The sequence below is a fragment of the Colletotrichum higginsianum genome, chromosome 3 (genome assembly GCF_001672515.1).
Source record: "Colletotrichum higginsianum IMI 349063 chromosome 3, whole genome shotgun sequence".
Taxonomy (NCBI): Eukaryota; Fungi; Ascomycota; class Sordariomycetes; order Glomerellales; family Glomerellaceae; genus Colletotrichum; species Colletotrichum higginsianum.
The window spans coordinates 4,574,989-4,598,076 of record NC_030956.1 but is presented as its reverse complement, the minus strand read 5'-3'; the positions used below and the strand labels follow the sequence as shown (position 1 = coordinate 4,598,076).

The 23,088-nt window shown below is 55.6% G+C and overlaps 9 protein-coding genes across 9 annotated transcripts; 3 read left to right on the top strand and 6 right to left on the bottom strand.

The window, feature by feature from the left end:
- Positions 1 to 277: 277 nt before the first annotated feature.
- CH63R_04914 (Peptide hydrolase) lies at positions 278 to 1,830 on the top strand (the record flags this gene model as incomplete). Its single annotated transcript, XM_018299889.1, has 3 exons — positions 278 to 405; positions 472 to 1,244; positions 1,310 to 1,830. The coding sequence occupies 3 exons, from the start codon at positions 278 to 280 to the stop codon at positions 1,828 to 1,830; spliced, it is 1,422 nt and encodes a 473-aa protein (XP_018161135.1).
- Positions 1,831 to 2,187: 357 nt separating this feature from the next.
- Positions 2,188 to 3,648, bottom strand: CH63R_04913 (Ubiquinol-cytochrome-c reductase cytochrome c1; the record flags this gene model as incomplete). Its single annotated transcript, XM_018299888.1, has 1 exon — positions 2,188 to 3,648. The coding sequence occupies one exon, from the start codon at positions 3,646 to 3,648 to the stop codon at positions 2,188 to 2,190; it is 1,461 nt and encodes a 486-aa protein (XP_018161134.1).
- Positions 3,649 to 4,542: 894 nt separating this feature from the next.
- On the bottom strand, positions 4,543 to 5,783 carry CH63R_04912 (uncharacterized protein; the record flags this gene model as incomplete). Its single annotated transcript, XM_018299887.1, has 3 exons — positions 4,543 to 5,434; positions 5,491 to 5,536; positions 5,597 to 5,783. 3 exons carry the CDS (start codon positions 5,781 to 5,783, stop codon positions 4,543 to 4,545), a joined length of 1,125 nt encoding a protein of 374 aa, XP_018161133.1.
- An 807-nt stretch (positions 5,784 to 6,590) lies between these two features.
- Positions 6,591 to 8,870, bottom strand: CH63R_04911 (DEAD/DEAH box helicase; the record flags this gene model as incomplete). The annotated part of the gene is made up of 1 exon (XM_018299886.1): positions 6,591 to 8,870. One exon carries the CDS (start codon positions 8,868 to 8,870, stop codon positions 6,591 to 6,593), a length of 2,280 nt encoding a protein of 759 aa, XP_018161132.1.
- A 572-nt stretch (positions 8,871 to 9,442) lies between these two features.
- Positions 9,443 to 10,171, bottom strand: CH63R_04910 (Pectinesterase; the record flags this gene model as incomplete). The annotated part of the gene is made up of 1 exon (XM_018299885.1): positions 9,443 to 10,171. The coding sequence occupies one exon, from the start codon at positions 10,169 to 10,171 to the stop codon at positions 9,443 to 9,445; it is 729 nt and encodes a 242-aa protein (XP_018161131.1).
- Positions 10,172 to 12,127: 1,956 nt separating this feature from the next.
- Positions 12,128 to 13,548, top strand: CH63R_04909 (IBR finger domain-containing protein; the record flags this gene model as incomplete). Its single annotated transcript, XM_018299884.1, has 2 exons — positions 12,128 to 13,151; positions 13,208 to 13,548. 2 exons carry the CDS (start codon positions 12,128 to 12,130, stop codon positions 13,546 to 13,548), a joined length of 1,365 nt encoding a protein of 454 aa, XP_018161130.1.
- Positions 13,549 to 14,359: 811 nt separating this feature from the next.
- CH63R_04908 (Phosphomevalonate kinase) lies at positions 14,360 to 15,948 on the bottom strand (the record flags this gene model as incomplete). The annotated part of the gene is made up of 2 exons (XM_018299883.1): positions 14,360 to 15,434; positions 15,668 to 15,948. The coding sequence occupies 2 exons, from the start codon at positions 15,946 to 15,948 to the stop codon at positions 14,360 to 14,362; spliced, it is 1,356 nt and encodes a 451-aa protein (XP_018161129.1).
- Positions 15,949 to 16,510: 562 nt separating this feature from the next.
- CH63R_04907 (Ribose 5-phosphate isomerase A) lies at positions 16,511 to 17,633 on the top strand (the record flags this gene model as incomplete). Its single annotated transcript, XM_018299882.1, has 2 exons — positions 16,511 to 17,096; positions 17,173 to 17,633. The coding sequence occupies 2 exons, from the start codon at positions 16,511 to 16,513 to the stop codon at positions 17,631 to 17,633; spliced, it is 1,047 nt and encodes a 348-aa protein (XP_018161128.1).
- Positions 17,634 to 18,824: 1,191 nt separating this feature from the next.
- On the bottom strand, positions 18,825 to 22,328 carry CH63R_04906 (pentatricopeptide repeat domain-containing protein; the record flags this gene model as incomplete). The annotated part of the gene is made up of 1 exon (XM_018299881.1): positions 18,825 to 22,328. The coding sequence occupies one exon, from the start codon at positions 22,326 to 22,328 to the stop codon at positions 18,825 to 18,827; it is 3,504 nt and encodes a 1,167-aa protein (XP_018161127.1).
- Positions 22,329 to 23,088: the final 760 nt, after the last annotated feature.

Sequence of the window (23,088 nt, the reverse complement as noted above, 5' to 3'; positions counted from 1 at the left end):
TGCTAACATTGCGCGATTCCCTCGGGGCGAGATAAAGATCGGGCTTAGAGCGCTGCTATTATCAATACGACCTTCCTCATTGTTCGAATCGACCGTCCGGGGGGGCTCCACACAAAGGTGTATGATGCCATCCGCCCATGCGGCATAACACGAGAGAACGAGACGACTGAAGCAAATTTAAAGCTTCAAGTCCCCGAGACAGTGAGAAAGTATTTGTGGTCTTTGTTCCAATATACCCGTTTGCCGGATTCATCACAAGGAAACCTCCGCCGTCAGGATGAAGCTCTCGGCCACCTCCGCCCTTGTGTCCTGGGCAAGCCTCAGCGCCTGTTTAATTCACGAACGGCAGACGTCGAAGCCTCTCGTCGACTCGGGCAGTTTCCAAGAACAGATTACCAAAGAGAAGTAGGCGGGCCCATGATGTTTTCCTGCCTCGGCTTGAGTGGCCACGCTGACCTCCATTCCCCCAAGTCTGGAAGCCAACCTGGTCCGTCTGAGCGACATTGCGACGGCCAACGGCGGCAACCGCGCCTTCGGCTACCCAGGCTACGACGCCTCCGTCGACTTCATCTGGAGCCGCATCTCGGCCGTCCAGGGCGCCAAAGTCTGGAAGCAAGACTTCCCGGCCGTCTTCAGCAGCGAGCTGAGGGCCAAACTGACCGTCGACGACGAGGAGCTCGCCGCCTACGGCTTGTCGGGATCTCCCTTCACGCCGGGCGCGGGCATCACTGGCGAACTCGCCGCCGGCCCGGAGGGCGTCGCCGCGTGTGAGGCGGCGTCGTACGCGGACCTCGACGTGGCCGGCAAGATCGTCCTGGTCCGCGAGGCGTTGTGCCCGGGCTACCGAGACGGGTACCACGCCGGCGTCATGAAGCCAGCCGCCGCGGCGGGTGCCGAGGCGGTGATTGTCATCAACGACTTTTACCTGAACCTCACCGCCGGGACCCTGGGCCCCGCGGATGACGGGACCTACGTCCCGACTGGCTTCGTTAACCAGTACGTGGGGGACCCGCTCAAGGCTCGTCTGGACGCCGGCGAGACACTGACTGCCACGTTCTGGGAGGACGAGTTCGTCGACAGCCGGGTGACGCAGAACGTCTTCGCCGAGACCGAGGGCGGAGACGAGAACAATGTCATCGTTGTGGGTAGCCCTGTTCCGAGTGACCTGGAGGACCTGCTAAACAAAGCGCAGCTAGGAGCGCACCTCGACAGCGTTGCTTGGGGACCAGGCATCAACGACAATGGTGAGTTTGGTTGTGCCGCCCTGTTTCAACGTTATGCTGGTGCGACATCATACTCACCGATACAGGATCCGGAACGTCGCTCCTGCTTGAGCTGTTCCTCGCCCTGAGCAAGTACAGGACCAACAACAAGATCCGCTTTGCGTGGTGGGGTGCCGAAGAGAGGGGCCTCGTTGGGTCGCGGTACCACGTCAACAACCTCAGCGCGGCCGAGGCGGCCAGCATCCTCGCCTATCTCAACTTCGACATGGTCTCTCGGGGCTACTACGGCGTGTTCGACGGCGACGGCGCCTCGTACGGCGTCGCCGCCCCGCCCGGCTCCGACGTGATCCAGGACCTCTTCGCTGCCGAGTTCGCCGCCAAGGGCGTCAACGTCACGGCGGCCCGGTTCACCAACGGCAGCGACTACGCCTCGTTCTGGCAGGTCTTGAACAAGCCCATCGGGGGCCTGCACACCGGGACCGGTTCCGCGCAGGACCCGTGCTACCACCAGCAGTGCGACGGCATCAACAACCCGGACCTGAACCAGCTCACGGTGAACGCAAAGGCGAGTTCTGAGCATCATCTGTGTGGAAGGGGCGTGACGTAACCTGTGAAGTACCATTACTGACATCTGAGTTTCCCAACGCAGACCACCGCCCATGTGCTATCCGCCTTGGCTCTAGACGGCACCAATCTGATCAAGAAGCTTGGCGTTCGCGGCCTTCCCATCCGCTCGGCTGGAGGCGAGAGGGTTGTTGCAACGGTGGAAGAGTCGGATGACGAGCATCATCATTGCTGAGGACCGGATCCTGCATGCAAGCTTTTGGCACTTGATATCATACATGTCTAATCTAAACAAATGAAGCTTCAGCCGATGGCTCTTTATGAATCGCTCTGTTTATACCACCATCCCGAAGACTCGACATGATGTATCCCTCCCCTTATGATTTCGGTGTTCAACTCTTCAACCACGATTCAAACGTCTGCATAAAAGTATGAGGTTGTTGAATAACACCCCAATACCGTTCGATGTCGTGTGGTCTTCGAGATCATCGCTGTCCTCTTCTTCTTCATCCCCTTCCTCATCCTCTTGCTCTTTCTTAATTTGCGGAACCTCCGATTTCATAATCGCCTTTTTGAGATCAGAGCCTAGTTTGGCCTGGACCTCCTTGTCCGCCAGGACCAAGTGCTGGTTGGCCTGTCGCTCGAGCTCGTCTAACTCTGCGCGCCGAGCGTTGATGACGTCCATCTTGGCCTGGAACCTCGTCGAAAGCTTCTTCTTGCAGAATTCGAACTGCTCCAGGGATCTCCGGGTCTGCTCCCGATACCTCGCCAGCGTCGCGGCGCCCTCGTCGTCGCAGAGGAGCCTCGTGAGGGCCTCGGCGTCACGAAGGTAGAGCTCGACGTCGCTGCCCTTGAGTTGCTTGCGGTGGACGGCCTTGTGACGGAGGTGGACGATGGATTTGAAGAAGCTGTCCCAGTTCAAGTACGGGTACGGAAGATCCTTGTTGTTGAACCTGGTCTTCGCCTCGGTCTTGAGGAGGCGCGCCCAGATATGGAGCTCGCCACATTCGGGGACGTCCCAGTGTCGTGCTTGGAGGACCTGGGGCATGTGTCGCGTCGCGTAGATGAAACACGCCTTTTCGAGGACTTCTTGGGTCCTGGTAAGAAGGACGTGTTGCGCCTCGTACGATAGAAACGTTGGGCCCGTCTGCAGATGAGACGACACGAACGGACGACTGGTTAGGTTCGGCTTTGGAGCAGGAGCGGCAACCGATGCCATTGTTTGGGCATCCGCGTTGATTGCAGCCGCAGGTAATGGTTGTTCTGCGCGACAGTGGTCAGCCATGGGCCCATACTTGGGGTCTTGACGACGGTTCGTCTCACCATTCGCGTCTGCATAGTGGGTATCGTTGGCCATGTGGTCAAGAATGAAGGGGTCGAATTCAACCTGACGACCCTCTGATTGGGCCTCGGCGATGGTATCTGAGCTGATGCTGCTGGTTGGGTTTGCTGTTGGGGTTTCGACCGTCTCGTTGTTCTTGACTTCCGTTTTGTCTTCGACTTTCGTCTCGTTTTCGACTGTTTTATTCTCGGCTTTCATCTTGCCCTTAAATTTATTTCTCTTTCTTGCTTCCTTATTTTCTGCACTCAATGCCGGATGGAGTATGCCAGGGAAACGAGCCTCTGCCCTCTTCCTACTTTGAAACACTCCTGCTCTCAAAAGCTTCTGGCAGACGGAGAGTACGTTTTTAATCTGGTACTTCCCAATTAAAGCAGCGGCTTCAGGGTTGTATGTATTTGGCTGCTGGCAGAGCCGAAGCCTGTGCTCAACTTTCTTAGCCTTGCGGAGTTGAGCAGCCGGTCCCCAGAAGACCTGGCACAGAGTGAGATATACCTCCTTCTCGTCAAGCCCTGGCGCCATGGCCTAGCTGTGATGGCAGCTGGAGTTGTCTTGCTGTCCTGTGCACGTAGACAAAGGAGAAAAGTGAGGCTTGCGGGACTGGGATAAGAGGACGGATGAGATGTCCAGAGTTGAGGTCAGACGTGAGGATGGACGAGGAGACAGACGACCTAGAGGATCTTAGTCATAAAGAAGATTGATAGTAAGGACCAGAGTGGCTCTTGCAGTCCTGCTGAGTGATGCAATGACAGCAGCCGAGTATAATTAACACACCAGGGAGTAATGTAGGTAGTATTGTACAAAATTGAAGAAGAACTGGAGATAGAAAGCAGTGTGCAAAAAAAAAGAAAAGAAAAAAACACTTTCAGGAAGACTGGAACTGGCGCTGCCTTTGTGTCAGTGCTACCCATAGCTAACTGAAAGGTAAATAAGGCTATTGGAGACGTCTATTTAGCATTTTTGTAGGTGATTGTGAGAACGTAGGTTTCTCTACAGGCTGAGCAAGCAAATATGGCAACTAATTGCAGGCCTTTTGAGACTAGAATCAATAGTGCCAAAGGGAAATTTGTATTGCAGAAACCTGGAGAACTTGCTCCGCAAAGATACTCATATGGTGGGTTGTGAAAGACGAGACGGTTTGGACTCTTTGTGTGCACTGACACTGAGCAAAAATTTGGGAAGGGAGACAATCAGACATGGTTTGGGATCATTAGGGTAGATCCATTGGTTGTTGAAGGGTATGACGGTAGGGGAGGGGAGATGAAAGCCTAATTAAGCCAGCCATAGAGGTTAGGGCCAGCCATTGTGTCGGTAAAGAGATCGGGGGTATCAGCTGTTCACCGGGTAGACCAAGGTGCTGTCAACGGAATAGCGAGCGACGGGAAACGTAAATATGTCCATCCGTATTGAGGACATTCAGATGAAAGAAGGAATGATATCCCGGCTGCCCTTCGACTCTTGCTCCTCTTCCTTCTTCTCCGGTACCCGACGCTGTGACCTTGAATTGGCTTTCCGGTTCTTGAATCTTGTAAATATGTCATCGTCATCTTCGTCTTCGTCAGAAGTCGGCGTTGTCTTCGTGGCTGTGGTGGTTGGCGAGACTGATTTCGCTGCCATGGCGGTGATTGAACGTCGACTGTGTGCGGCAACCATGGCATCTGCTACCCGGCTGCTGGATGGTTGCGGAAAAGGTCGGCTCGTTGCTTTCGCAGCAGGTTTGGGCGGATGAGCCGGCCTTGCAGTCGCCGGTTTGCTGACCACGGCACTCCCCCTGACTGGGGCTTGGCCGAGATCTCCAAGGTCATCGCTCTCGTCCTCCGTCTCCGCATCATCCTCGTCGCGCCTCGTTGCAGTCGTCGGTCTCTGGCTCTGAGACCTCACCACGCCCCCAAACACACTCGAAGCCTTCGTTCCCAAGTCGGCCCTCGTTAGCGCCATCAACGGCACTTCCTGCTTCTTGCGGCTGTGCATGAGCCCTTGCAGCGACGTGCCCCGCCACGGCACGCCCGTCTCGTCTCCGCTCTCATCGTCCTCCCGGCCGACCTCCTGCTTCGCCCGCCGCAAGGCCTCGCGCTGCTTCTTCTTACGGAGCAGCTCCTCTTGGCGCTTGCGCGCAAGCTCTGTGAGAGATCCAACGACGGGGCGCGAGATGTTCTTGATCGTCTCTGCATTCTGGGAACGCGTCTGGGCCTTAAGGCGCTGGTACTCCGCCGCGTGGAGATGAGCGGTGAATTGCCCTGCGATGGTGAAGAGCTCGTCCTCGACCATGCGGTAACCGTCGTCGTTGTCGAGGCCCTCGGTCATGAAGCTGTTTGTTCATTAGCATCCTGTGGGCAGGTAGTATGTGAGCCTAGACGAAGTTACATTTCTGGGATGGGCTCAGGAGGTGGTGAGGTTGGAGGACTCCTATCTGTGGCCGTCTCAGTGAGTTTCCCTGTTGAGTGAGCGAAGAACGTCTGTCGGCACGTACCTCCGAGAAAGTCATTCGAGCGGGCTCTTTTGCCGTTCCGCTTGTTCAGCGGCGCAGGAGTCCCAGTCGCCCTTGGTGTTGTGGCCCGCCCAGGCGTCGCGGCTTTGCGCGGAGTCGTGGTCGTAGGCTTCGTCGGTGTTGGTAACGTTTCCGGGCCATCGCGGTCCCAAGGAAGTCGTCGCGTCATGGTGCAAAAGGTGTATGAAATCCGTAGTTAGTGGACGTTCCAAGCAACGCAAGCGAGTTCATTGCATGGGAAAGAAAGAGGGGGGTTCAATCGATAGGACAATGAGATCAATCGAGACTCTCGTTGGCGTATGAGGCAGGCGCGATGGAGGTGGTTGATAGAGAGAGACTGGTTCATCTTCTAAGCGTGCACTAGGTAGACAGGTAGGTAGTTTGGTATCCGTAGTTATGCAAGATATGCAAATATGGGGCAGAACGAACGATGCTTTCGCATCCAGTTACAAGTATACATGAACAACAAACAACCAGAACAAGCTGGGCTTTCTTGAGAAAGACCTTGGAAAAAAAAGAGAAAAAAGAAGCGATACGACGTCGCGTGTTCTTCCGAAACCGAGAATCGAACTCGGGGCTATGCCTTTCCATTTCACAGTTCAGCACCGTGATTGAGAGGGCATCATGTTGGCCACTACACCATATCGGATTGGATTGATGACTGTCGGAAGCCCCAAGTGAAATATGTGCGTGTGGATGTCAGTGGAGTTGGCATGTTTTGCGCACAGACGGCTGGCTGCTCTGATTCTGGAGAAAGACCTCTCTCACCCTGCTTGCACAATTTTCGTCCCTTTTAAGCGACTACCCATAGATTGATCTCGAGAGAAAGAACTTTGCATGAAAGAAAAAGAAGTACCCGATTCGGGATATGACTATATGTAAACGCTATGAGTTTGCCCGTTTTTATCTATTATCCGTATCCAGTCCACGACATAAGAAAACGAGAGAATGAGACTTCCCCGCCCCCGCCCCCCCATCAACCCAGGTTGAATTCGCTGGCTGCGTTCATCACAGACCTCATCTTCTGCTTCATCTTCCTCTCCATTTCGCTCGGCTCAGCTCCGTTGGTATCAATGTCCTCCATGGCGTTACCCGAGGGCCTGCTGTCGCCTCTCCTGCCGGCCGCCTTCTTCTTCATGGCCGTCTTCTTGCTGTCGTGACCACCGCGTCCAATGCCCGACGGCGCCTCGCGCAGTCCATACGCCTTGGCCATGTGACCCAGGTGCAGCTCGTTGATGTCAAAGTAGATGCGTTCCTCCTTGATGTGGGTCGCGTACGCCCTGATGTGCGAGCGGAAGGCCTTGCGCGCCTCGTCGAGGAGCTTGGTGGACGATGGCAGGAGAAGGCGTTGTTCCAGATGAAGCTGGAGGTTCTCGGCTCGGGTGCTGAAGCCCCTGTCGGCCGCGGGCTGGGGCTTTGCGTCCGTCTCAACGGGAAACTCCATGCCCGTCGTGAGGCCCTTGTGAAGCACGGTGTCGTAGAGCTCAGGTTTGGGAGGGGAGGCGTTCTTGGCTTTGAGGAGGTCGATGTAGCCTTCTTCACAGCCAGGCATGAGGAACAGGATGGCCTTACCGGGCCGGCCAGCACGTGCCGTACGACCGATGCGGTGGACGTGATCTGCTGCGCTGAAGGCGGGGTCGTACTCGACGACCAGCTCCACGGAGGGCACATCGAGACCACGCGACGCGATATCTGTCGTGATGAGGACCGTCGGGTCCGTAAATTTGCTGTATGAGGCCAGTGTCGCTGTACGCACAGGTTGGGGAAGGGAACCGTGCAACCTGTGTAGGACGATGTTGGTGTTGGCGGCTGAGGTGATGTATGCTGACGGAGCCACGGTGTTCGCGGTCGGTGAAGGGTTGTCGGTCGGCTTCTCATCCTTGCCCGGCGGTTGACGCAGGAGGTCGAAGTGGTAGTCGACGGAATCGGCACAGGACAAAAAGATGATGGCCTTCATCACGGAGCCCTTGCGCGAAAAAGTTGATTTCAGGAGCGCGATGAGCGTGACCAGTCGCAGCTTGGCGGGCACGATCAAGTAGTTTTGCTTCAGCTGCGCCGGTGCTTCGAACTTGATCTCCTCTCCGTCGACTTGTTCCTCCTCCGACGTCGTTATGTGAACAGCGTCCTCCAGACTGATCTCACCGAGCTTCTGGACGTTCATCTTCATGGTTGCTGAGCAGAGAACGGTGACGCGGCGCTGGGGGAGATTGGCGAGCGAGACACCATTGGCCGTCGACTTTGCCAGGGGGCCCTCGCGGATCTTGCTGACGATGGTCCGCAGCTCGGCCTCGAAACCCATCTCCATCAGGCGATCGCCTTCGTCGAGCACCAGCCACCTCACCGTACCGACATCGAGAGTCTTGGTGTGCTGAAGATGATCGCTGAGGCGACCGGGTGTCGCGATGAGAATGTTGACACCTTTCCGCAGTCGGCTCTTCTCGGAATGCTTGCTTTCACCACCAATGACCGTCGTGCTGACCAAGTACGGCGGAAGCACCTTGGCGAGGACAAGCTCGATCTGTCTGCAAAGTTCGCGGGTTGGCGCCATAACGATGGCGAACAGGCCCGAGTCTCTCTTGATCTGGCCCTCGACCGAGAGAATCCGCTGGATGATGGGGAGAAGGTAAGCGAGGGTCTTTCCGGAACCCGTCTGGGCCTGCACGAAGGCGTCGCTGTCTTCGGTGATGAGTTGAGGAATGACCTTGGCCTGGATGGCCGTCGGCGCCTTGAGCTGGATCTTGCCGGAAAGCGTCAGGGCCAGTCGTCTTGAGATTCCGAGGGCGTGGAAGCTGGCAGCTTCATCCGAGAGCGGCGCGTTTGAGGGTTCGGCCACCTTTTCCTCGACCTTCTCGGCACCGGGCTCATCGAATATCGTCTTGGGCGTCGGGTTGTAAGAAAAGAGTTTGGAGGTGACCGGGCCGTCTCTTGGCCTGCCGCTGGAGATGCTGCCAGGCGGCAGCTTGCCTGTGCGGTAGGCGTTCGCCTGGGGGTGCTCTGCTCTCGGCCGCTTGGCCGGGCGCTCATACGAGGCGTCATCGTCTCCGGGGCGGTCGTCTCTCTGAGGTTTCCTGGATCCGGGCGTGTATCTTTGCGGCAGCGGGGCATCTTCAGAGGGGGACGAAGGTCCCTTCTCGCTCTTGTTCGCGATCCTCTGCGCCTTGTTCCTCTCGCGCCATCGTCCGCCCTGGATCTTGACGTGGGGCTTGACAGGGCCGCTGCCCATGTCAAAATTGAGAATCATGCCATCGTCCGCCATTTTGTCGATGAGTTTTCCTGCTGTTTGGTCGCAAGACTAGCAAGACTGAGCGCTGGGATCGCTCATGTCCATTGGAAATTTTCAGACAGGTAGAGTCTTATCGTAATCGGCGTTTAGATAAGCCCCACTGCGGGACTCCCCAATCGTGCAACTCATCATGCGCTTGACCTTTATGGGCCCCAACTCACAGGCTGAGTCATCGGCGAATATCACCCTTTTTTTACGAGCTTAACCAGCAGTTAACTGTCTGCTGTAACACTGACAAATACCATGAAATGCTTCACTGGTTCTTTTCTCTACCGCGTTTATTGTAATTTATTAGCTGCTGGGCGCCAGTCTGGTTGTTAAGTTCCACCAAAACCCTGATTAGTGGTGAGAGTGGATTCCTTGGCCCAAAAGTCGTTAGTGGAAGAAATCGAGGTGGACGACGTGACGATGGTGGCCGACGATCACGTACATTCTGTAAGTAGCACGGGGATCAAGTGTGATTCCCTGCCGTCAAGATCTTGTAGCTACAGAGAACAAAAGCCACCCCGGAGATTGTTAATCGACCCAAACTTGCGAAGCTTCCTTCAACCCTGTTCTCCAAGCCCGTAACGCTCCTCATCCTCTCTGATCACCATCGCATCCAGGTCGATACTGTTCATCATCAACCCGCCCTCTTCTAGGTCAACAAGATACACATTCTCAGGGCCACAGGGAAATTCCATATCTTCAGTCATTAAGTAGCCTACCCTAATACCCTCTAGACAAATTAGGTGAACCTCAGTAACGTTCCTAAACCACCTGCTGATTAACAGCGACTCTGTGCGGGAAAAGTACTCGTCTGAGATGACCCGCCGAAGCCGTAACCGGCGAATCTGGTAGGCGATAGCCCGTAATTCGTGCAGATCCGTCTTCCCGATGGAGAGCATGTCATAATCGAAGTTGAACCAGGCATAGCGCTCCTGCTGCGGGCCACCCTCGGACACAGGGTCGGGCCCATTATAGGGTGTCCTAGCAAGCTCAGAAAAGGCCTTCTGGAATCGATATACAGCATTGGGGCATGTAGTGAGGTGTTCGCGGGCCTCGCGGCAAGTTTGCAGCTGGGCTGGGGCTGGGGTAGGCGAGCATAGGTAGCGCGTCTGCGGTGGCCACTTGACCACCGGCTCGGATCCCTCGACGTTGGTGGGGCTTGGTCGATGGTATACCACGCGTACCTCGACGATGCGAGGCTCGACGGTCAGCTCCCAGATACGAGCGCGGAGCTCGGCGGGGAGGTGTGGAAACGGGTGGAACGTCGCTGTGGTAGCGGTAGTCATAGTGCTGGGCCGCACGAAATGCTTGCTGATAGAGGAGGATGGATTGGTGAAGAAAGGAACTGTGAGACTGCTTGCAAGTTTGTGTGGTTGAGATGAGGTGAGATGAGACCCCTTGCAGAGGTCTATTGGCCAGAAAGCGGAATGTCGGAGGTCAGCGACTGGCGATGGAACGATGATTTCGCTCTAGTGATGATTCTCGAAGTGCCGTACAGTGGAAAAAATTGATTGTGGTGCCCGGTGAGTATCAATAAGGTGGTTAAGTTCGTGGAAAAAGGGTGTTTTTTCGGCGGTGACTCAGCCCGTTAGTAGGGGCCCATAAAGGTCAAGCGTGACAGAAAGGGGGTAAAGCCAATTAGACTCATAAGACTGCCTAGAAACATTTGCCCAATGAAAGATGAGTAGGATCCGTCTATCCCCAAATGGAGCAATTCCGCGCAGTTAATGAGATAGACAGGACTGGGCAGGAGCTAAGTCTGTTACAGTCACAGGATAATTCTGATTGAACTACCTAGCACCCTCTTAATTCAGCCTTACTTGGCTCTAGAAAGGAGGACAGGTCACAAGTAAATCTGCAAGGGGCAAAAGAAAGATGGCCTCCAAACCTGGCAGAGCTCTGCGAAGGATTCAGGATATATTTCTTTCGGGCGGCTGGGGATGACGGTAGTCGGCTGGAAGCCCTTCTCGAAAGCATAGCGACGGGCATTCGCTCTGGTTCGGACAAGGCAGCCTTTGAACACAATTTGATTTCAGGCAATGATCTGGTTTTCCGGAACTTCACTTTGAATGCAGCAAAAATAATAAACCTCCCCGGCGCAATTCCGGCGGGGATGCCGCCAAATCTCTGGAAACTCATTGCGGGCCTGGCGACTACATCAGAAAACGCGGATGAGAACACGATAACTAGCCGAGAGAGAAGAAGAGAGGCCAAAAATCATCTCATAATCAACAGGATCTTGTATGGACTTCGCGAACTAACTGGGTTGAACTCTGTGCTCATCATGCGGCCATGAAAGGTATGTTTTCTTCCTCTCTTTCCCCAGCCTAGTTGAGTGTTTTTAGCGGCGGCAAACTCGTGCAGTGGATTGAAGTCCCCTGCAGTAAGCTTGGTGGTGGGTTTGGCACCAAGAAACGTCATATAGAAACGCAGGTGATCTATAGTACTCTAAGCTGCGTCTCTGTAGGTAATAATATTAGAAGTGATAGGGTTGAGTATGTGGTTAAACAGCTCTAGTACTCCACTTTGTAGAGCTGCTCCTTTTTCTTAGGTTATTTTTGAAACAGATTGCTCGTGTGTATTTGAACCCTCTTGCTTACCATCTGAATTAGTTTCCAAAGAGGGAAAGTTTTTGAAAGTTGAGGCGGAACGCTGACGAGGATCTTGTGAAAAGTAGAGACTGAAGAGTGGGATGTTGCTGTTATCTTGCAATATAAACTAGCATATTAGCCTGCTAGATCCGTTATGATTGCTGTAATAACTGATCAAATGTATGAACCTCTAGAATAATTAAGATGGTTGTTTTCATATAGCACGACAGGCATAAAATAGAGGATGGGAAGGTGGATGGATAGATGAATGGGCGAGTAACTGCTGTCATAATATTTCTTTAATGCAAGAGGTCAGCCGAATTGTCAGAGATTGTTGTGTGAGGAGGAATCAATCAAATTCGGATTAGTTTCCGAAGTTCCTTCCCTACGTTTTCATACCCAGATAGCCATTGTCCTCACTTCCTCTGCCCTACACCTCACCCAGGAAAAACACGCATCACAATCCCCAAAACAAAGAAAAAACCCAGCAACTGCTGCATTCTATTTCGTTGAGATTCTTTCTCGAGCGACGCGATACTCCCATACCAGACCATCAATCGTTCAAGGGGATTGAATTCGATCGTGGTTTGTTGATACTTTCCATTCTTTTTTTCTTTTTCTTCATCGCTAACCTCAACTTCCAGGCCCAAGATGTTCTGCCACGGCGTGGACGACGGAACGCTGCAGCTCATCCTCCAGATGCAGCAAGAGGACCTCGAGGAACTCCAAAAGATGAGCAAGGGAAAGCACCGAGAAAACGAACCGCCCGACTTTGAGCTTGCCAAAGACTGCTACAAGTCGGAGCTGGCATCCCAAGCCCAGCTCGTCGCAGACAGATGTATGTCTAAGAGCATCGCACGAGCCATCCAGACCGACAGTCGAGCCATCAGTGCTCTCGTAGCGCAAGAGAAGCAGGCGCAGAGAGACAGAGAAGCGGCTCTACGTGTAAGCCGTGGGGGAGTCGTCGGCGAGGATGGCACGGACGATGTAGAGGCTGTTGTAGGAGAGACGCCCTACCTGGACGATGAGCTCTTGGGAAAGCTCAAGACGCTCAACGAATCTGCGGGAAGCGCTGCCGATGAAGAACGCGACGAAGACGACACACTGATGCAACCAGAGTCATCCTCGTGGGCCGATTCACGAGCGCATGCCAGCCAGGCAAGAAGCGGTAACGAGACAGAGCAAAGAGAGTGTATTTGCTGCTTGAACCAGCATGACTTCACCGACGTTGTCTGCTGCCCGTGCGGCCACGAGTACTGCCGCGCCTGCCTTGAGGCACTGGTCGAGATGTCTCTTACCGACGAGTCCTTATTCCCGCCCCGTTGCTGCAGCAAGTCGATCCCGATCGAGGACAACCGGACCTTCTTCCCGCCGAAACTCATTGGGCAGTTTCGGGCCAAGGCGCTGGAGTTCTCGACGCCCAACAGAACATACTGTCATCTGGCGACCTGTTCAACCTTTGTCCCCAAAGAGTTCATCAAGGACGACATCGCCACCTGCCCCAAGTGTTATTCGAGAACCTGCACAATTTGCAAGGGCGTGGGGCACGAGAACCAGAACTGTCCGCAGGACACGGCTACTCAAAGCCTGCTCCAACTCGCCAAAGAGAACGGCTGGCAGCGATGCTATGGTTGTCGCCGATTGGTAGACCTGATTACCGGTTGCTACCACATGAGTAAGTCTGTCTGTCATACTCTCCTGGGTACAGAAACTCACGCCTCGGGTTTATAGCTTGTCGCTGCGGAGCTCATTTCTGCTACCTCTGCGGTGAAAAATGGAAAACCTGCAAATGTGCCCATTGGAGCGAGGAGAGGCTCTTCGCTCGCGCTAACGTCATCGTGAACCGCGACGCAAACATACCGGTGCTGCAACCCCAGCAATTGGCCCGACGGATGGAGAGGGAGGTGCAAAACCTCCTCGAGAATCATGAGTGCGGCCATACTTACTGGGCCAAGCACTCAGCCCCGGGCGAGTGCGAGGAGTGCCACGACTACATGCCCCGTTTCATCTTGGAGTGCGTGCAATGCCGAATTCGAGCTTGTCAGCGGTGCAGGCACAATCGACTTACGTAACCAAAGCTATGTGAGAAGCAGGTTGAGTGGGCGAATTATCTGGCTTACAGAGAGAGAGGATCGGATGACAGGATGGACGATCAGAATTATCAGGGATACACAAGTTTGCCATAGAATAGATGGCGTAATTCTGCGTAGATGCTGTAAGAAGATCAACCGTTCAACAGTCAATGAATGAAGAATTGTAGAACACCACGCTGGACTGCCGGCACCAAAATATGGTACAGAGTGCGCAGTTTTGAATTGCGTTCGTAGTTTGCTTACGCTGATTGATGATGTGTATTGCTTGGCCCAAACCAAGCCCATGCATGCATGGAGTTTGGTTTCATTTCCTCATTCCACTTGCTTGAAAAAAAATCGTTTGGTACCAAATGTCAAGCACCGAGTTACAAAAAAAGAAAAAATATGATGCGGCCAGTGTGGATTGAACACACGACCTTCAGATTAAGTGATTGAAGTTAACTTCAGTCTGACGCTCTCCCAACTGAGCTATGTCCGCCGCATTAATTGTTGACAAGCACCATAGGTTAGCGCACTATGGATGAATCACACACGCTGACTAGTCCCTGCGAATTGACTACCTGCCATTGACACCCTCATACAGATGTGAAGCATATGCGTATCTCAAATTAGTGCTCTCCTTGCTTACTCTAACAAATCCATTTGTATGCCTAGTCTTGCCATTGCTTGATCTTGTCCCACATATACTAATATCCGATCTTTGTGTGCTGTATATATTTATATATGTAGAGAGAGTGAAAGAGAGGGCAAGACGCTCGCATCGCTTTTTGGGTTGGGACTCTCAACATCCTTAAGACAACCACCCGGCATATGTGTCGAGTGACTCCCTCCTCGCACCCTCCATCTCCCCCATGACACCCAATAGTCGCACCCGTCCGCCCTTCTCCTTGCTCCACCCATCCAGGAACTCCTCGACCCTCTTCCTGGTCGCATCATCATCGCGCATCACCAGCGCAAGCGCATCGAAGCCGCCGGCGCCAGGCACCACGCCCCCCAACACGCCATCGACTGCCCCCAGCGCGTCCAGAAGCTCGGTCTGCGATTCGGGCTCGATCGGCACGCCGCTGCCGTCGCCCATCGCCCGAATCAGCTTCCTGACGTCCCCGACTGCCGCGCCGACGCTCTCGACCTCACCGTCCTTCAGCACCTTCGCGAGACCCTCGTTCTTTGCTTGCAGCTCGTCCCACAACGTTTTGGACACCTCCGGATGGCTCTTCCTCCACTCCAAGACCTTCTTCACCATTCCCACAGTCTGACTTCCGCAGTCTACGTCGCACATCCGCAGACAAACGCCCTTGGGCAGGCTCACACCCGTCTTGTCGACCTCGACATCCCACGCGAGGACCTCGTCGACCTTCCTCACCAGCGCGTCGGCGAAGCTCGGCGTCCCGGGGGCGGCGAGGTCCGAGAGCAACGACGGCGAGAAGCGGCGGTACCTGCAGCTGCCGAACACGGCGGCGGCGACATCGAAGCCGGAGCCGACCTTCCCCTGGGCGGCGCAGTGCGCCGCCTGGGCGAGGTTGTGCAGCGTGTGCTTACCCGCCTCCGTATCGAGGTCGAAGAGCGCGGGCGGTAGGTGGTGAGTCAGTAGGGCCGCAGTCAGGGAGGTCACGAGCGCGGCGGACGAGCCGAGGCCGGTCTTGTGCGCCTCGCCGATCGTATGGGGGTACCGCGCGAAGCGAGAGTCCTTGCCGGCAGTGGCTGTAGCACCGGCGGGCAACGAGTAGTAGTCGTTGTCGGCGAGGATAATAAGACGGGTGGAGGTGAGAGAGTGGTTGGGGCGTTGCTGGTTGACGCGTTCGATGTAGGTGAGAGCGTAGCTGAGAGTTGTCTCGACGAAGGGGTTGCGGTTGATCTTGGAGCCGCTATGAGGGGCGTGAGTGAGTGAGTGAGCGTGAGATAAGGGTCATGTGAGAGATGCCCGTCACGGATGAAGATGACCAATTGTGGTCTTAGGGGAATTTCAACGCGACGCCTCTCATGCAAGAAATTGACGGACGACCAGAGAACAATCCTTCATCAAGTCACCCACCAAGTTCTGTACCTCCTGTACCTGGCTCAAAGGATCCTCACATCAGAACAGAAAACATAGACTTACACCTGCAGCTGGGTGACGGTAATGCCGCCGTCCTCGGGGGCGAGATGGAAACCGTAGCGCCACACGGCGTCGAGGAACTGCGGGCTCTCGACGACGATCTCGGTCAGGTGCACGCCGGGCATGGTGTGGATCTCGGCGGCGACGACGTTGATGCGGGCGCTGAGCCCGAAGACGAGGCCCGTGTAGGCGCGGTCCAGCACGAGGTAGCCGCCGGCGAGGAGCACCTTGCCCGGGGCCGAGACGGCCGTCGTGGTGGGGTTTGAGGTCATTGAGGCCGTCATCCTGTAGTTTCTGTGCTGCTGCGGCGTTCCTTTTTCCTTCTCTTCCCTTTAGTTCCTTGGCCTATTCTGCGTTCACTGCGGGGTCCTTTGCGGGGTCGCCGAACCGTTTGGCTATATTCCTCTCCGTCTTGAGGGTTTCAGTACACTTGCTGCGCGTTTCTCGCCAATTGAAACCGGGCTCGACGTTCCCGAAAGGATTCGGTGCTGCTCTTAATATGGTAGTAGGCCGGCCGACGAGATGCGGCGGGGGGCGGGGCGGGTGTGATGACGCAACGTGAAAAGAAAGTGAGGCATGGATCCTTGAAAGTTTGACATGCGAAAGCGCATCGTGGGAGGGGAGAGACGAGGCGAGCGGACAGTGCAGTGCCGACTGTGTGTGACTGTGTGGGACCAGCCAGCTCCGGGCCCCACGGGTTTGACGTAGGTAGGTAGGGTCCCTGAGTCGGGAAGGGGAAGGCTCAAGAGAGACGCTGTCGCTTTTTTATGGCTCACATTCCACTATAACACCACCGCCCTCATCTCCAGACGGACACCATAAAGATCGTCTTCGCCTTCGCCTCTCATGCTTTGGACCTGCGGCAATACAAGTCTCAGAGCCTTACGATCAACAATCTCATCTCTCCGGTCTTCTTCATCATCATCCTCCTCCTCCTCCTCCACCGCACGGGTCCCGTCGCTCACCTTGGGCATCCTCTTCAGCAGAACCACTACAACCCCGCCTGCCGTCCACGCCCGCACCATGTCCGCCGCAGCAGCCTCCCTCGTCGAGTCGGCCAAGAAGGCCGCCGCCTACCGCGCCGTCGACGAGCACCTCGCGCCCTCGGCGCGCTTCGTCGGCATCGGTTCCGGCAGCACCGTCGTCTACGTCGTCGACGCCATCGCCGCAAAGGGCCCCGCCTTCCACGCCGCCATGACATTCCTCCCCACCGGCAGCCAGTCCAAGGGCCTCATCCGCGCCGCCGGTCTGCGCCTGTGCAACCTCGACGAGCGGCCCCTGGGCCCCGACGGCAAGCTCGTCCCCATTGACGTCGCCTTTGACGGCGCCGACGAGGTCGACGCCGACCTCAACTGCATCAAGGGCGGCGGCGCCTGCCTCTTCCAGGAGAAGCTCGTCGCCATTGCCGCCAAGAAGTTTGTCGTCGTCGCCGGTAAGTCATGACTCATTTCTCTTGCGTGAGTCTGAGAGCGAGTGAGATGAGCTGACGTTCCCCCGCGCAATAACAGACTACCGCAAGCTATCCTCGAGACTGCTCACCAACTGGAAGGCCATCCCCATCGAGGTCCTCCCCATGTCCGCCCCGGACGTGCTCGACAGGCTGACGGCCCTCGGCTCCGTCAAGCCCCTCGTGCGGCCCGGCGCTCCCGGCAAGGCTGGTGAGGTTGTCACCGACAACGGCATGTGGCTCATTGACGCGCCCTTCCCGAAGCTGCTGCTGCCCCAGGACCTGGCTGACGCCGACCCCTCGTCCCGCCAGCTCGGGCGCGACGCCGCCGGCGCCTGGGAGGTATCGGCCCTCGCCCGGGAGCTGTTGATGATTCCCGGCATCGTTGAGATCGGTATCTTCCACGGCCTCGACGGCCTGCAGGCCGCCCGCGCAGGCAAGGAGGGTCTTGCCCAGAAGCCTGTCGCCGCCTACTTTGGCATGGAGGACGGCAGCGTCAAGGTTGCGGCTGCGAGCTCATAGACTCGGTTGCCGGGACCGGGGCAAGGGCCGGGCGTTCTTGTGGTTTGGAGCGGATTTGATTTTTTTTTGGGAATAATGAAAAGCTGCCATGCTTTGGATCAAATGACACCGACACCATGGTTTTTTTTTGTTGAGCGCCTTGGTGCCAGTATCTCTTACATGTTGGCACGATTGAAGAAGGTCACTGAGCAATGATGAGACTCAACCATTTCTACATCATCTTCACCAATGACCATTGACCTAGGCAACTCGCTCACTGATCATAATGATTGAGGACTGGCTCAATAAGATGCAGGCGGGTCATTTCATCAAGCAACTATTGCTCGTTTGTTGTGCGGACATTACTAGTCGTGTTTGATCGTCATCTAGATTGCCTGCATGAGCAGAAAACGCGACGATCACTCTATTGCTCTAGCCAGACTATGCTTGACCCTACCTTAGGCAAGCTTGTTGGAACATTCGGGGATCCCAATAATAGCTTGCACACATGCTCACCACATGCCTTCACCAGGGCAAGATATCATGAAGATTCATGACAAGCGTTGTGAACAGTCGACAAGTCTGGTTATTTGATGTTGCCGTTAATATACATACAGCTGGATCACATGCCCTCATGACATGCCGTCGTAAACCGACCCCCAGAAATACCCCTTTCCCATCCCGTCCATAATCCTTCTATGCTGCATTCACTCTTCTATCCGGCACCCTCTTTTTTATATATATGCTAGAGTGGGGTTTGTGGTCTATAAGTAGGCCATCATCGCTCGCATGCCAATAGAATAAAACAAAAAACCCATGGGGGAAAAAGGGCCCCCTCCTGATGATTAAGATGATCCTTCACCTTGATTGATCCTTTTACTTCCTTTGAACGCCGTACCGCCCAGGGCATCCGGGAAAGATGAATCTGTCGACCTCCAGTTTCAAGGTCCCGAATCCCCCCAAAACAATGACAATAGGAAAAAATTTGTTTCCGGCGCACTGCCGTAAATCAAACACGGCCGCACATCCTTGGCCAGACACCCCAAGACCCTCAGTCCATCGACCTCAAAACACAACGGGGTATCAAGCAACACGGTAGGTGAGGGCAATTACAAAGGAAATATGGGAACCCGAAAGGAACACGCAGAGCGGCAGCTCGATGCGCATTTCAAAGGAATTGACGAAGCCGGACGGGACGAAGTGGACGAGTACTTAGTTGTGCGCAACAACTTCATCGCCACCGCCACCGCCCAAAAGCTCCAGCACCTTGTTGACAACGGCGCTGGGGTAACCGCGGCAAAGCATCTCGCCAACAACACCCTTGGCCTTCTCACGCTCCTCTACGGCGAGGTATGCACGGGTCATGGCCTCGTATGTGCTGGGCTCACGCTTCTCGTGACCAACTGAGTCGTAGATGGCTTGCGCCTTCTCAATTTTCTTCTCCGCAGCCCAGCCATGGATCAGAGTGTTGGCGATGTACGGTGTCATCTCAACGCCCCGACGGCGCATCTGCGCCAGGATGGCCTCGGTGTCGGCGACCTTGTGGTTGGCGACCATGGCCTCGAAGAGTGCCTGGAACAGGCTGGCGTTGGCCGTGACAGATCGGTCCGACATGACAGAATCGAACACTTTGCGGGCGCCCTCCATATCGTGGAGGTTGCAGCCACGAGCGTGGACAAGAGCAGCAAAGTGAATGGCTTCAGGCTTCTGACCAGAGACACGGATAGCCTCCAGAACCTTCTCGGCCGCGGCCATGTCGATGGGCTCGAGAGTGGCGTGGGTGTCGACGAGAAGCTTGTACGTGTGTGCAGTGGGAGTGATGCCCTTGGTCTTCATGCGCTCGTAATAGGCAAGGACCTTGGACTTGTCGCGCTTGGTGGTCAAAAAGAACTGCATCATGCTGTTGTACGGGGCGGGGCGGGCCTTGTAGTTAGGCATGGCCTCCATCTCGTCAAACAGCTCCTCAGCAAACTTCTCATCACTCACACGGCAGAGAGCATTGACAATGGTGCCATAGGTGACAGACGTGGGCTTAATGCCCAGGGCGCGCATCTCGGCGAAGTAGAACAGGCAGTCGTCGATGCGGCGAGCCTTGCCAAGCTTGCCAATCAGGGCATTGTACAAAAAGGAGCTGGCTTCGACGCCCTCAGCCTTGGCACGGTGGAAGATCTTGACAGCCTCGGAGGCCTCGTCAAATGTCTTGGCCGACTCTTTGAGGGTGGTGATGTACAGACCGAAGGTGTTGGCGGAAGGGGCGGCGCCCATGGCCAGGAGTTCCTGGTGGTACTGCTCGGCCATCTGGCGGTAACCCATGGTGAGACACGCGCCAACCATGGCATCCAGGATGGAAGACCAGCCGTAGCGGACGACAGCATACTGGGGAAGCAAGGGCACGTCGGTACGGGCCATAGCGAGAATGTCGTTGCAAAGCTCCATCTTGCCGTCGCGAGAGGCGGCGGAGATCAGCTTGGCGTAGGTAATGTAGCGGGGGTGGCGACCGGCGCGGCGCATGTTGCGGAAGCGTGCCAGGGCATCGTAAAGCTTAGGGCCCTTGCGACCGTGGGAGCCCTCAAGCTCGTCGGAAATGAGCGAGGAACCCTTGAAGTCGGTGTTGTGTGCGTACGGGTCGAATGAGTCCTCAAAGCTCGAGACAGTGGCGGTGGCGGCGAAGGGAGACGCGGACATGGCTTGCTGAGAAGCCATCTCACGAGGGTCGACGATGCCGCGGCTACTCATGAATTGGTGTACAAAGTCGGCGCCCTCTTCAATTTCATCCGCACTGTCAGGGTTGGCGGCACGGATCCTCTGGAACATGAGTTCAGACTCGGCCAACCCCTCGGCAACCTGGCCCGAGCCAATCATGGCAATGGCGTACATGGCAGTAGGCTCGATGAGGGCGGGAGTAACCGGCGTCTCAGGAGCGCAGAGAACATGCCAGTAACGAGCCGCCGAAATCACGTCGCCCTGGCGGACGCTCAGGGCCAGCAGCGCCATGGCAGGAGTGGCGATCTTGGAGAAGTTGATGGGCAAGTTGGCGAAGGCAGCAACAGCCGTGTGCTTGTCACCCTGGTCAGCAGCGCGAGCTGCTAGGTTACCCATGGGATCCGCTCTGTTCTCGGCCTCGACAACTTGAGCCCAACGGAGTGCCTCGTTGAAGATGCCACGGTCGGTGAAAGCCTTGACCATACCGGAGCTGACAATGGCATCCTTGATGTCGCCGGCGCGAACTCCGTACTCCTTGATGATCTTTTCGTAGAACTTCATGGCGCCGTCGACCTTGTCAGAGATGATGTAGGCATGAATGACAGCAGCGTACACCTCGGCGTCCAATCGATCGTGAAGAGTGGTCTCGCCGTTGTCGTTAGCGACAGCAAGTTCTTTATACTCATTGTAGCACTCGACAGCGCTGACCAGGTCGCCAGACGTCGCGAAGGCGGTGATCATGCTGGGGAACATGGCGGCGAAGGGGGTAACACGGTTCAGCTCCATGTGCTCGTACAGACGCAGCATATCGTTGACACGCCCGGCCTGAGCACAAGCGGAAATAAGCTGGTGGTAGGACTCGGCCGAATAAGCCGCTCGCTGAGTGAGGACTGACTTCTCGAACATGTCCATCGCAAGATCGAGTCTGTCATCCTCAGAAAGAATGGCATTCTCGAGCTCATGAGACGCAAACATGAACTTGCCAGGCTCGTCCATGCCACCAAACCGTACGAGCTTCTCCTGGAGAGTCTTCTTCAAAGAGGCAACCTCGAGAGAGCGGGCAGCGAGGAGGCCGACAAGAATGTTGTACGTGTCGCTGTCAGGCACAATCTTACGGCGGAGCATGTCGGCGTACACATCTAAAGCCTTAGTAACGATCTCGTTCTTGGCTGTTGGCAGGTGGATGGCAGCCATCAACAAAGCGTTGTAGGCACTGGCGATGGGCTGCACGCCAGCAACGAGCATGGCCTCAAACACTGCCGGGATCTCGGCATAGCGGCCATCGGCGGAGAGCTTGTGTAGGTGATCGGCGTAAACCTGAGATTGAGGGTCGAACGGAGGGGTGGCAGTCCGGACTTCGCTGAAGGGTGACCGCGATCTGTCGATGGCCGGGGACTGGTACGAACGCGCCGCAGACCCACCGCGGGAGACTGATCGAATAGAGTGCTCAGAGGCCTCTTCCAAAGCCTCCATGCGATTTCTGAACTCGATCTCCTTCTCCAAAGCAGCATCGATCTGTGCGAGGGCGGCCTGGGCCTCTGGGGGGATAGCTGAGGGCGTCTCTCCATCTTGTGCAGCTGCGTAGTCCTCGGCATCATGGGTGGCGGCCTCGCCAACGAGGATGGAAGCAGGCGTGGGCTTCCACTCGATCTGCTGCTGGAATTGAAACTGCGTCCATTCTTTCTCAAGCTCCTCTTCCGAGGCCTGCTGGCTCCGCAGCGCCTCGAAATAGGCGTCTAGACTTCCATGCTTGAGCTTTTCGTCGAGTTTCTCGGTGTGGTGCTGGGGGAGACTGGTGCTTGTCCTCTCAGCGGTGTGGAAGGCGGACTGAAGCTGAAGAGACTGAAGACGACCGAAGCGGTTGGTGTTCCGGCGGGCAAATGAAGGCCGGTTCTGGGTGTTGAGGATAGGATGTGTGGCGGCAACGACGGACTGGGCGTAGCCGTGGGTGAAAGATTTCGCGAATCCTTGACGGATGAAATTCTGGTAGAGGGAGGAGTAGATGGTGGGCATTTAGAAGACGCGGCGGAAGGGGGAGTTCTAAATGGTGAGATTGTCAGTTGCCGTTTTTCTCTCTCGTGTCTAGATTGCTGCGTAGGCGGTGATCGACAAGATTTGCGCTCTGCTTCCCGCGCGGATTCAGATGACAGATTTGGAGGTGAGTGGGCAGGTAGGTAGGTTATTTGGGGTAAGTACGGATGTTAAGTCACGGTAGAAGTCATGGAAATGGAAAAGGAAGGGGGAAAAATCGGCGGCGAGTGGCGTCCGGCAAGAAGCCTCATTAGGATAGAAATTGCATGTATTAGGTAGATAGACAGTAAAACTTACATGGGGAAATTGGTGAAGAGTCCGTTGCAGGTTCATTTGACAGCACCGTAGCCGCCAAACAAACGCGCGATCTGATTAGAAGGAGGGTATATTGGGGTGTTGGAAGGGGAGAGAAAGGAAGGAGGAGAAGAAATGTGTGTAAAAGTGAAAGGGGGCCTCAGGTAGAAGTATTAGTCTGAGATGCCGGTATGTTCTCTCTGGTGTGCCAGACAAACAAGTTGCAGGGTGTTCGGCGGTAGGGAGGTGGGAGAGTAGGAAAACGATGGAGCGAAAAAGACGGCGGGCGGGACAGGGTTGAGACGGGATGGAGTCGATGAGGCGTACAGCCGACTTGTCTGCTGCTGCTACTTGCCTAGGTACTGTGCCTGTTCGGCCGCACCTTTGCAGTCCCAAGTTGCTAACTACAGCATCGTCCCCGGGCCACGGCTCTTACGCGGTATCTCTC